Below are 12,174 nucleotides of genomic sequence, written 5' to 3'. Positions count from 1 at the left end.
GTCTGAAATAGCTGCCCGGAGGCGTTGCCAAGATGGCGGATGAGTGGCACGACTTGCCTAAAAGGACTTTAGATTGCAGGAGCAGCGAGTATACACACATGCGCCATTGACATCTATACAGATACAGAGGTGGTCATTTTCAGAGCCACTCAGCTGTAGAATTCAAGGGATGAGTTGTGTTTCTCTTTGGCAGTGTGTCAGAAGGAGTGAATAGATCTCAAAATGGAAGAAACTCTCTCTGATGCATGATTTCCCTGTCAAATGAGATGCTCACAAATGGAAGTAAAAGCCAAAATGCCAGGACGTTTGAAGTTAGTTAATTTTCTGCATTTTGTATGCATGACACTGCACCTGGTTAATTGACTTTTAAACCTCAGACATAAAGGTATTTCTACCAGGGCTGTCAGTTTATTATTGTAATTTACTCAAATTAATTTGTTAAAATCAGATGCACTAGTTAAAATGTTTGGGGTTATTGTTTTTGAAAGAAGTTTCTTCATATGCTCACCAAGGCTGCATTTATTTAATGGAAATACAAAAACAGTAATATTGTGAAATACTATAACCATTTAAAATAACCATTTTCTAAAATGTAATTTATCCTGTGACGGCAAAGCTGAATTGTCAGCAGTCTTCAGTGTCACATGACCCTTCAGAATTCATTCTGATATGCCGATTTGGTACTCAAGAAACATTTCTTATTTTTACCAATGTTAAAGACAGTTGTTGCTTATAATATCTTTGTGGAAATCGTAATACATTTTTTGCAGGATTCTTTTATGAATAGAAAGTTCGCATTTTTTGTAACAATGTATTTACAGTTAATGTGTCCTTGTTGAATGAAGGTATTAATTTCTTTTTGAAAATAGTCTATATTAATGAAAAATTTTAACACAATTATGCCAGCCGATCCTAACATTAGGGGTTTTCTATTTCAAATATTGACTGAGATTAATTAGATTAATTAATCAGCATATTGTAATTAATTTGATTACATTTCAACTGACAAGCCTAATATCTATACATCTTTATGTGTTATTTTTGCTTTGTGTATTGTGACCCTGGTTTTGTTCTGGTTTCTCAACAGTGTTACACAGAGACGTGTTGAGTCAGCTCTTGTCGTTTCTCCCTAGTGGCTTTCCCAGCTTGTGCTGCTCTGATTGTCAGTGTTGCTGACAGGAATAGCACTGCTTAGCAAGGACTCGATCAAGATGCAGAGAGAGATGTTGAGTCTTTTCTTACAACTGCAGAAAGAGTAGGGAGAGAGATGATGTGCTTGTTTTGGCCAGGAAGTCGTGAAGCTATCACAATTGCCATCATTGACTCAGTATGCTTCAGCCCATCTCTTTTTTCACTTTCTCTCACTTTTTTATTTCATTCAGGTGTTATTTTGCATCCACTTATTTCTATTGCATATGAGTGTCAACCTATGCATTTAATTCTTCAAAAGTGACATCAAAAACATAAAATGTTACAAGAGATTTCTGTAACAACAACAACATGATTTTTGTCAAATTATGACAATATTATGAATTGTTCCTTGAGCACCAAATCAGATTACTTTCTGAATGAGCATGTGACACTTAAAACTGGAGTAATGATGCTGAAAATGTAGCTTTGCTGTCACAGGAATAAATTACATTTTAAAATAAAATGTTATTTGAAATTGTAATAATATTTCTCAATATTCCTGTTTTTACAGTATTTTTGATCAAATAAATGCATCCTTGATGAGCACAAGAGGCTGAAATGTTAATTCACAAGTGGAGAAAGTTATAATGTGATGAACAATTAGAAATAAACATTTTTCTTTGGAATATTGTGCACGGATGAATTGTTCATAATACTAACACGTATTAAGAAAGTAAACAATTTTGATTTAATGTTAACTAAGTGCTGTACGCCTATGGTGTACTTCTAGTAATAAACTGTGATTCATCATGATTGAAATATTACATTGCGTATCCACTGCCTTCCTTATAATCACACAGAAAGTCTTGCACTTAATATTTTCCCAAAGTTTTTGCTATGCTAACATGTCAGTCATGGTGTGTATTTGTGTAGATGTTGTTTCACTATTTTAGAGCTTACACGTACAAAATGTTATCTGATGTTTACATCTATTAAAGTATTTATTATCATTGCTACTGCATCTGTATCTTCTTGTGAATCCCGAAGGTTATTTTGCATGCAAGTCATCTAAAAAGAAACCAGTTACTAACCAGAACCTAGTTTACTGTCACAGTAGGGGATTTTAACCAGATCCCATCTGTATCAGGCCTGTTGGTATGTCCCCCATGTATCCATTACTTAGCAGCACAGCTCTGAATATAGAACTTTCTTTAATCCAAATAATAGGTCAAGCTAGTTTTCACTGGGAAGAAAGAGTTGTGATCGGAGCACTAGTCTCATCTGGTTCACCTCTTGTGAATCGATTCATTAATACATGTCTTACATTGATTAGATGCTCAACCTCGGGTTATCTTGCCATGTTACTACCCAGAAACCGTTCATCTCTGTAGAAACTCTGCTGATCTATCTTGCTGTTCGAGTGACGGCCAGAAGAAAACATCTAGCTTGAAAGAAGCCATAGAGTGTCATTCATAGTGGTCAGTAACATTTGTTTACAGAGTTTAGCTTGCAGTTTTTTTTTTTTTTAAAAGAAGTAGCAAAACTGTTGATACTGATTACAGCTAACATATTCTAATGTTCCCTCCCCCAGCCTGATCACGGTCTGTGGCATACTGTGTTTACTGATTTTTTTTGCCAGTGATGTGTGGGAGTGAGAAAAGTTTTTCTCGCGTGTCCTTAAGCTTTGTGTCGTTGTCACTGTAAATTAAACGCACAATGCATGTCGGTTTCTCAGCAGCTGTAATCAACAGGACAGGAACCAAGATAGATATTCTGCCCTAATATTCAGATTAATACTTAGTCAAAAAGTGGTTTTAAATGGTTTACTCTAAAATTATTACATTTGGTCACCCATAAAACTATAAATATGTGGTTACAGCCTTGGAACAATATTTCCTGTGCTTTTTGACCCAAAATTTCTGTTCTGTGCTATAGCTGCAAGTTGTGACAATTGTAATGATGACCCTGTAAAATTACTCAATAAATAGATTTTTTTTACAAACATAAAATACAGTGGGTTTTTTGTATCATTGAGGTTTTATTGTAGTTAATTTTTTTTTGATAATTTTATATTTTAATAAATGTGTTTTTGTCTTTTCTATATGTCCATGTAGTTCTTATTAATTTTTATTTCAGTTTTAGTTGCCTTTAGTACATAAAAGAACATTTTTATAAAATTAGAAATATTGCCTTGACAAAATTTGCACTCCACTAGCTGAAATAAAAATATTACAGTATTTTATTTCAGTGAATTAATTTTTTTAATTTCAATTAACAATCTTGCACTAGTCATTTTTTCAAGAGTTTTAATTTAGTATAAAAACTGTACTATAGCATAGTTCAAATTTATTCTGTCAAGAATAGCTTTCTGAGATATTAGGAGTTATAAGTGCAGGGGAGTTAACGTCAAAACAAGTGATTGATATGAGCATACAGTGTCATATTTTCAAAACTTTATTTCTCAAATAAATGTTATATTTCTCAGTGGATGAGCATTATAAGGGGCCAACATAAATGTGAAAAGCAATTAATCTTATTTAAGCACAATTTCATTGTTATATAAACTTTATAAAGCCACAGATGATCTGTGACATCTGTCATAATCAAACAGAACAGTCTAATAACAGGTAATTGCTGAAAACATTAATTAAAACATTAACAGCTCCTCTAATAGGTCAGAACATCAGTCAGATAATAAATACTATGCAAAGTCCTTATTTTGTCTGTGAGCCGACTGGATCAATGCTGGGGGGTCGATTAGTGAAGGGGTGCCACTGGCCCTGGATACTAGAACTGTCTGTGTGGAAGGGTTTACGAATACGGATGATGTCCAGTCCTGATTGATTGGACAGCTTGGTTATAAGTTCGGCAATTTCCTGTGATGTTTTGTTGGTGACCGTCTCCTCCTTCACATTACCGTTCACTGCACAGATCAAACAATGACAGTAAGCGCACAGGTATTTAACGCATTTTATAACTTGTTATAACTTTTATAACAAACTGTACATTTAGTAGATAACTGCAGGAAGCGACAAGGTCAGACTTACAATATTCAGCTACTATTTTGGTAATTCTGCAGGACTGAGGGGAAATGTAAACCACAGTTCCTGGGCTACTCTTAGCAAAGTCGACCACACCTTCTTCAATGAAATCCCTGGAGGAATATATGTATCGCATTAGAATTTTGTGATTTACAATGAAACTAAATTACAATGAAATTTTGTGATTTACAATGAAACAAATAATAATGTAAATGCTCTCACTGAAACACGCTACTCAAATAACCCCACACTATTTGGAACATAAACTGCATTGAGTATCATTCAAAACTCCTGCAAAACAAAATGGTTTTACAAATAATAAATAAATACAAATATTTTTTAAAATTCCCATATTTTACTACAATTTTTGTGAAAAATATTGCGTATTATATAATCTACAATGTTACATTATATTATATCAGGCATACTAACGCAATAAAATACACCAGATAATCATTACTGGGTTTCCATACACAGTGAATATTCGAATGGTGTTTAAAGTATAGTGTTTTATTATACATGGTCAACACCGTTGATGTAAACCCATACCTGACTCCTAAAGATCCCTGGCCTTTCTTCGAGAAGATCAGAGATATTCGCTTCAGCTGACAAACATAGCGACCCACTCCATTGTGAAGAACGCTCTGTAAAAAACGACTCGGTGTTCCTCGAGCAGTCATGGCCAACTCTTCAGATGTCCTACATTCAGTTCAACTCACTCTTTGCTTGCTGTCAGTATCGGTTCGCGTAATATCAAGCACTTTGAGTGATTAGATGTAGAGGACAGCCGAAGCAGAAGACATGTGTAATGTCATGTACGTTACAAATTATCGTCCGAGTAGAAATAAAAGCTGCACATAAGGATTGGTTCGAGTAGAGTTTTGTAACAATCAGAAAATTACCAACAACTTTATTACAGGAAATATGAATACGAGGCATCTTAATTATTTATAAATATATGATTATTGCGTATTTAGGCTACACAGTCTGTCTTGATGAGAGTTTCGTGTTTCACACGGAAGTATTTTGGAGTGCGAACCTCATGTCTATGAGTAGGACACATGATAACAGTTTGGCGCGCTTCTTACAGAACAGTAAGTTTATGTATGTGTACAATATGCAATTTCAAATGTTTATGGTATGTATGTTTCTTATACATGTTTTCTGGCATAGTTTCTCTTCAGTAGTTTCATTAATTGTATAGATACACGTACATTTATGGTTGAGTAATAATGTAAAGTGTCATGCATAGACAATATACCGTTATATTTTGGTGACGCTTTATAATAACTTTCATTAATGAATCCGTAGCAAGCATTATAATGCATTAGTAGTTCATGCACATTCTAATATTAAAAAATATATAAATGATAAATTACATTTGCAACTATTTGATCTACTAATGACCTGTTATACATTATATAATCTATTAATGATTGATGACTCTGTTAATGTTAGACAAGTATTTCTGTTATGCAGTACATCTTAATATATTGTAATTGACATTTTTAAATATTGAAGTCATATTTTTTTAAACCGTAATATAACAGAAAATGTAACAGGTAAATAAATTTCTGTCACATTTTTTTAAACAGCATATTGTAATTGTGCAAATGATCTGTGGTCATTGCAGGTCTGTAATGTCCTGAATTAACGGTTAAATGTGGAGGAGCAGGTTTCTCAGGGGCACAGGCTGTCTCTTGCAGGGAGCGGGCTGTATTCCTTGTAAACCCTCTCATCTTCCACCCTTGAGATATCTATCATTTTACCAGCCCTGCCTCCATCCAGTCCTGCAGCGTTCTTGTAGGGCACCAACTTGCTATAGTTCTGAAAACAGTTTAAGACCTGCTTTTGCATTTTATTTATTCAGAAAATTAAGAAAAGATGCAAAGTCAATCATTGATTTCCCTGCCCAGCACCTCACGGTGACTGATATCAAGCAGTATCTCCGTTCCAAAGATATCCCTTTCCATGATGGCTACAGCTGCTTACATGCACCTAGTATTTTTATGGAACCAGCACCTGAAGGGTCTGGAAAAGAGAATTACTCACTGTTCATCAATAAAACCACGGGACAGTTCCTGTGTAAGGAGACTTTAGTGGAGGGGAGCTGGGAGGACCTCAAGGATTGCATTGAGGTGATGTTGAATGAAGGTCAGACCTCCATCAGCCCTAATGTGCTGCTGGGGTTTCCTGAGAGCATGGAGGAGCAAGAAGAAAGAGAGATGGAGATGAAGGAGGTGCAAAGAATATGGAGCAGCTCTATGCCGTTTTCCGACCTCCTGGATGAGGAAGTGCAGCTCATTAAAACCATGTTTCAGATTGGTAAACTCACCAACCCCACACTGAAGAGATTTGGTGTGAGGTTCTTCAAGCCCACAAAGAGTTTGGTGTTCCCCTGGTTTAGTGGACGTGACTCATGTCTCCGGGGTGTTAAATTGCTTTCTGCTGCCATGAAAGGTGACGGACGTGTGGTCTACACCGAAGCGACGATTCCAAAAATCTCCAACTACCACAACCTCTTCGGCCTGTCTTTGATTGGAAGAAAGGACAGCGAGGTTGTGCTCACGGGACGTGAGGTAGACAGCATGGCGGTGAGTCAGGCTACTGGTCTTCCATCTTTGGCCTTGCCACGGGGTGTAAGCTGTCTGCCTCCGATCCTCCTGCCTTATCTGGAGCAATTCAAGAAAGTTACACTGTGGCTGGGAGGAGATATGCGCTCCTGGGAAGCCTCAAAAATATTCTCCAGGAAGCTTGGACTGAAACGCTCTTCTCTTATCCGGCCAGGGGACTTTCAGCCATGCCCCAGTGAGGCACTGGCCCAGGGCAGGAACTTGGCACGAATTGTCAAGGCTTCAATCCCTGCTGCCCACAAGTCCATTGTGTCCTTCAAGCAGCTCAGAGAGGATGTGTATGGGGAACTGGTTAATGTGGAGCAGGTGGCTGGGATTCATTGGTCTCGATTCCCTGAGCTTAATCGTATACTTAAAGGTCATCGCAAAGGGGAACTGACAGTTTTTACAGGTACAGCCAACATAGCTCTATATATATATATATATATATATATATATATATTTATTTCTCTTAAATAATAAAAGTATTTGTATTTGTATAGTATTTGTGTATTTGTATGCAGGTCCAACGGGCAGTGGAAAAACCACCTTCATCAGCGAGTTTGCCCTAGATCTGTGCATACAGGGTGTCAACACATTATGGGGCAGCTTTGAAATCAACAATGTGCGCCTGGCCAAAATTATGCTGACCCAGTTTGCCAAGCAAAGGCTGGAGGAGAACCTGGATCAATATGACATGTGGGCTGACAAGTTTGAGGACCTGCCACTCTACTTTATGACCTTCCATGGACAGCAGAACATCAAGTAAATTATTGCCATTTCTTGTATAAAAGCTAATACATTGTTTTATTGTAAATATATACTGTATATTGTATTGCCAGTCCTATGGCACTGTGATTTTTCTTTTTCTGAGAATTTTTTTTCTTTTCTTTTTTTTTTTTCTGTGAATTATGTAAGGCTTTAAAAAAATAATCAAATGACTTTAATATTTGCACCTTGCACAGGAATGTTTTGGATACCATGCAGCATGCTGTTTACCTGTATGACATCAGTCATGTGATCATTGATAACCTGCAGTTTATGATGGGCCAGGAGAACCTGTCTGTGGACAAGTAAGGCAGCAATTTTAATATGCTCTTTATTTAAGAGTTTCTGTGGTCCTGAAAAGGCTAGAAGTATTGGAGAAATTCAAAACCGTGGTTTCCAGGCTTGGAAAAGTATCAAATTATAAAATCTTGAATGGTCATGGAAATTCTGTAGTCAGTAATATTTTTTCTAGTAATACTCCGTTATTATTCTTGTTAGAGAGATTTCTACAGAAGGATTTCTTAAAGTGCCCCTATTATGCCCTTCATAAGGTTCCTAATATTGTTTTGGGAGTCTCCTACAATAGGTTTTCATGCATGCAAGGTCAAAAAACGTTTTCTTATAACATGTATTTAATATCACCTAATTTTCCAGCGATTCTCAAAAGGATTTGTTTGAAGCAGTTCTAAGATGCAGTCTCTCAAAACTCCTCCTTTCCATAGACCTGCTCTGCTCTGACTGGTCAGTTGGCCCAGTCTGTTGTGATTGGTCTACTGTGTATTGGTGAACGATACAGCCATTGTCATAGATCTGTATTTTGAATGCTTGCTAGAAAATATAAACCTCTATTATTTATCATACTAACAGGTTGTGATTCAGTGGAGCAAGCTGGTCCAAATAAACTGAGTACTGAACCATATTTCAAGAGCGAGCAATTTGTGAATCCCACATTAAAATAAGATTAGAGAAGCAGTCATCAGTAAAATGATGAGAACACACACTCACAAAAGATTGGGGTTGTACTGCTGTGAATTTTAACCACTGATTCTTTGCAACCGATATTAAAACAAATTTAATTTCACAGCACAGGACACGGGGTCTTCTTGATGTGATGTTAACCACACTAAAAAGCTACAGTGTTTGAGGGCGTTTGCAAATATGTTTCCCCGTGATGTGTAGCCATTACAGAAGTGGGATTCAAATTACTGACAACTTGTTTAAGCTGTCAATACTTTCTTTTGGGTGTCAGTAAGTTTATTTATTGTGCACTCTCAGCTTTACAACTTTGCAAATCGTTTACATTCACATACAGCTGCATTCCACACTGCATGAAAGGCAATATTTGAAATGGCATAATAGGGGCACTTTAAAAAGTGATCTTATCCATATAGAGAGAGAAAGAGAGAGAACTTGATAACCAAATGTCTTTTTATTCCTCAGGTTTGCAGTGCAAGACCACATCATTGGAGCCTTCAGGAAGTTTGCCACAAACAGCTGCTGTCATGTGACTTTAATCATCCACCCTCGGAAAGAAGAGGATGATAAAGAACTGCAGACAGCATCCATCTTTGGCACAGCCAAGGTTGGTAGATACAGACTGTGACTTCCTCAGCTGCAGACTTGTGATACACATTTTTACATGTACATGTTTAGTTTCTATCGATAAGAAAATCTAATGTATGCATCTGTAAGAAGTCTAATGTATCACTTTCCCCATATCAGGCCAGTCAGGAGGCAGATAACGTGCTCATCCTTCAGGAGAAGAAGTTGGTGACGTGTCCAGGCCGTAGGTCCCTTCAGGTGGCCAAGAACCGCTTCGATGGGGACGTGGGGATCTTTCCTTTAGAATTTAATAAAGCCTCGCTTACTTTCTCTGCGCCTGTGAAGGGAAAACAGAAGCTTCGTATGGTGAAAGTGGACAAGAATAACAGCACAGAGGAAATAGAGGAGACTGAACTCAAAGAAAAAAGTGAGAAAGCTCTCAAGCCTGCCAAAGCAAAGACCGCAAAGACAGTTAAGAGGTCAGCAACATTAAAAGATACCACAGATGGAGAAGCAAATAATCAGTAGCTCAAGGAATTCATTATTTGTACATGAATACATGAAAATGTAATGCTGCATTTTTACTACTGAGTAAATTAATTAATGTTCATGTTAAGCGTTTTCTTCTTGCAAGGGAGCTGAATGCAATGTTTTGTATATCCACTTATGTTTTTTATTCACTAAAAATATGTACAAGTATTTGATGATTTAAAGAAGGCTTAAATATAGGGCATTTAAAGAGATGCCATACATTTCATCAATGCAAATACATTTAATAGATTGTGTCCAAAAATTACATGTGATCTGTTTCCGTTAGGGTTAGGGATTGTCATTATTACTGTTGGAGAAAGGTGTCAAAAAAGCTATTTAAAGGAGGCTGTGAAAACTTTTAATAAAATGTTTTGTAGGATTTGTATCTTCTGCTTCCTTATGATGTGTGTATTTTGATTTCTGACAGTTGAATTTATTTTATGTTTTGAAACTATTGAAATTGTCTGCTTAAATATACTTAAATGAATGGTAATTTAATACATTTCATCCATAATCAAAAACAGCATGAAAAATTAAGTCATCAGATTAAAATAATTTATTCTAGCATTTGTGATTTACACTGGGTTTGTATTTGACAGGATTGTTAGATGCAATTTAGTTACCCCAAATAGTTTAAAAGTGTGTGTGTGTGTGTACAGGAAATTACAGAAAATCAATTGACTGGAACTCAATAATTATCTAACAATAAAGACTATTAATGAATAAGTATAGTATTTTAAGTGCTATATGTATAGTAAATAAGTAATTTATGAATAAACTTTTGTGAAAATACGATTGCCAAAGTTTAATCTGAAAGTGTAATACAATAACTAAAATTAAATGTTTTATTTGCAAATGCATGTTTTGAAAACATTAAAATGGGCTCTTCTAACATATTTATGTTTTAAAATAACGCTCTCAGACAATACTTTTTCGGACAATGTTATTTGATAAAATATATAACCTAATTTTTTTTTTTTTGTATGTCTATGAACTTTATTATAATTCGATACGTAAAACGAGTTTTTAATGACGTCTCATTGTTATTTGCCTTGTTTATCATTACTAGGTTTGAGCAGGACTTTGACGCACTGCCGCGTGATGAGACACGTGTATGGATCAGGAACCTTGTATGTAGGAAGTATCTGAGCCTGAATTGCTGGTTCCCTTTCATAGGTCACTTCGATGCTGCGGTGACGTCACCGTATGGGAACACCTCTCGGTGTGACGAATGTCTGAAGCCCTATACCATCCCGCCAATCCTATTGGCAAAATAGCGCTTGGCACCCGAAGGCCCTTGCCTTTTTTCCCGGACCTCCACCAGGAGGTTTCGAGGTCCTGGAAACAGCCTTACTCTGTGCGCATTACTAACGCTGCGGCTGCGGATTTCGGCTATGCAGCGATGCCTCCGGTGGAAGAGACTCTCGCCGAACATCTCGTGCCTAATTCGGCCCCGCCATGGAAGTCTCGTCTCCTTCTTCCTTCTAAGGCGTGTCGAGTCACGTCCAGCCTCGTCGGGAAATCCTACATGGCTGCAGGCCAGGCGGCCGCATCGCTCCACTCTATGGCGGTCCTCCAGGCCTACCAAGCAGAGCTCTTAAAGGAACTTGACGAGGGGGAGGGTATGACACCCGAGGCTGTGAAAGAGCTGCGGCGAGCAACGGATTTGGCGCTAGGGGCTACCAAACATACTGCTCGAGCAGTGGGCCGTTCTATGGCTGGATTGATAACGGTTGAGCGCCATCTCTGGCTTAATTTCGCCGACATCAAAGAAAAGGACAAATCTTCTCTCATGTACGCCCCAATAACCTTGGATAACCTTTCTGGGAATAGACTTGGACTCTCGCGCGATGACAGCAAGACTATCTGTCCCGCGCACTCAGTCTCTCGCGTCATGCATGCGTCACTTCAAAGTAGGTCGCACAGTGACGGTGAGGTTGTGCCTCAGACTTTTAGGTCTAATGGCAGTGGCATCCCCTGTAATCCGTCTGGGCTTACTTCATATGCGCCCATTTCAGTGGTGGACGAAAGCCGGAACATTTCACCCCGTTGTCCAGATTTGCTATCCAGACAGACTCTGGAACAGGGGGAATGGGGTTTGCAACGCCAAACAGTGAGCCTTTTATGGCAAATATTTGGATAAGCAAGAGTGGACTTATTTGCATCAAGCATGACGCATTGCCCGCTGTGGTTCTCCCTATGCCCTCCATCGCCCCTAGGCTTGGATGCGTTAGCTCACAATTGGCCCAGAACCAGCTTGTATGCTTTTCCCCCGATTCGTCTAATTCCAGCGGTGTTATCCAGGATACGACTGGACAGAGTGGAACAGCTGCTGCTGGTGGCTCCGTGGTGGCCCACACAGCCGTGGTTTGCGGATCTGGTCAGTCTGTTAGCGGGCTCTCCATGGGAGATTCCCCTCAGACAGGACTTACTATCGCAAGCACAGGGAATGATTTGGCACCCAAGGCCAGATCTATGGAAGCTGTGGGCATGGCCTCTGAGAGGAGTGAGTTAATATGGTCTTTCTGGTCTTTCCGGTCTTTCTGTTG

General features: G+C 38.1%; 2 protein-coding genes across 5 annotated transcripts; one reads left to right on the top strand and one right to left on the bottom strand.

The window, feature by feature from the left end:
- Positions 1–3,569: 3,569 nt before the first annotated feature.
- LOC132121624 (large ribosomal subunit protein mL43-like) lies at positions 3,570–5,003 on the bottom strand. The gene is made up of 3 exons (XM_059531219.1): positions 4,722–5,003; positions 4,179–4,285; positions 3,570–4,054 (listed from the first exon to the last, which is right to left on the bottom strand). The coding sequence occupies exons 1-3, from the start codon at positions 4,850–4,852 to the stop codon at positions 3,846–3,848; spliced, it is 447 nt and encodes a 148-aa protein (XP_059387202.1). The 5' UTR covers positions 4,853–5,003; the 3' UTR covers positions 3,570–3,845.
- A 132-nt stretch (positions 5,004–5,135) lies between these two features.
- LOC132121623 (twinkle mtDNA helicase-like) lies at positions 5,136–10,010 on the top strand. Of its 4 annotated transcripts, none has more exons than XM_059531216.1 (6): positions 5,136–5,266; positions 5,806–7,196; positions 7,309–7,549; positions 7,750–7,857; positions 8,993–9,134; positions 9,275–10,010. In XM_059531216.1, the coding sequence occupies exons 2-6, from the start codon at positions 5,834–5,836 to the stop codon at positions 9,620–9,622; spliced, it is 2,202 nt and encodes a 733-aa protein (XP_059387199.1). In that variant the 5' UTR covers positions 5,136–5,266; positions 5,806–5,833; the 3' UTR covers positions 9,623–10,010. The 4 variants fall into 4 exon arrangements, with proteins under 4 accessions (XP_059387199.1, XP_059387201.1, XP_059387200.1 ...); XM_059531218.1 differs by having other exon boundaries at positions 5,153–5,266; positions 6,043–7,196; XM_059531217.1 differs by having other exon boundaries at positions 5,153–5,310; positions 6,043–7,196.
- The last annotated feature ends 2,164 nt before the right edge of the window (positions 10,011–12,174 follow it).

Source organism: Carassius carassius, chromosome 39, assembly GCF_963082965.1.
Source record: "Carassius carassius chromosome 39, fCarCar2.1, whole genome shotgun sequence".
Lineage (NCBI taxonomy): Eukaryota > Metazoa > Chordata > Actinopteri > Cypriniformes > Cyprinidae > Carassius > Carassius carassius.
Note: the sequence above shows the minus strand (reverse complement) of the source record. Positions and strands in the feature narration are given on the sequence as shown.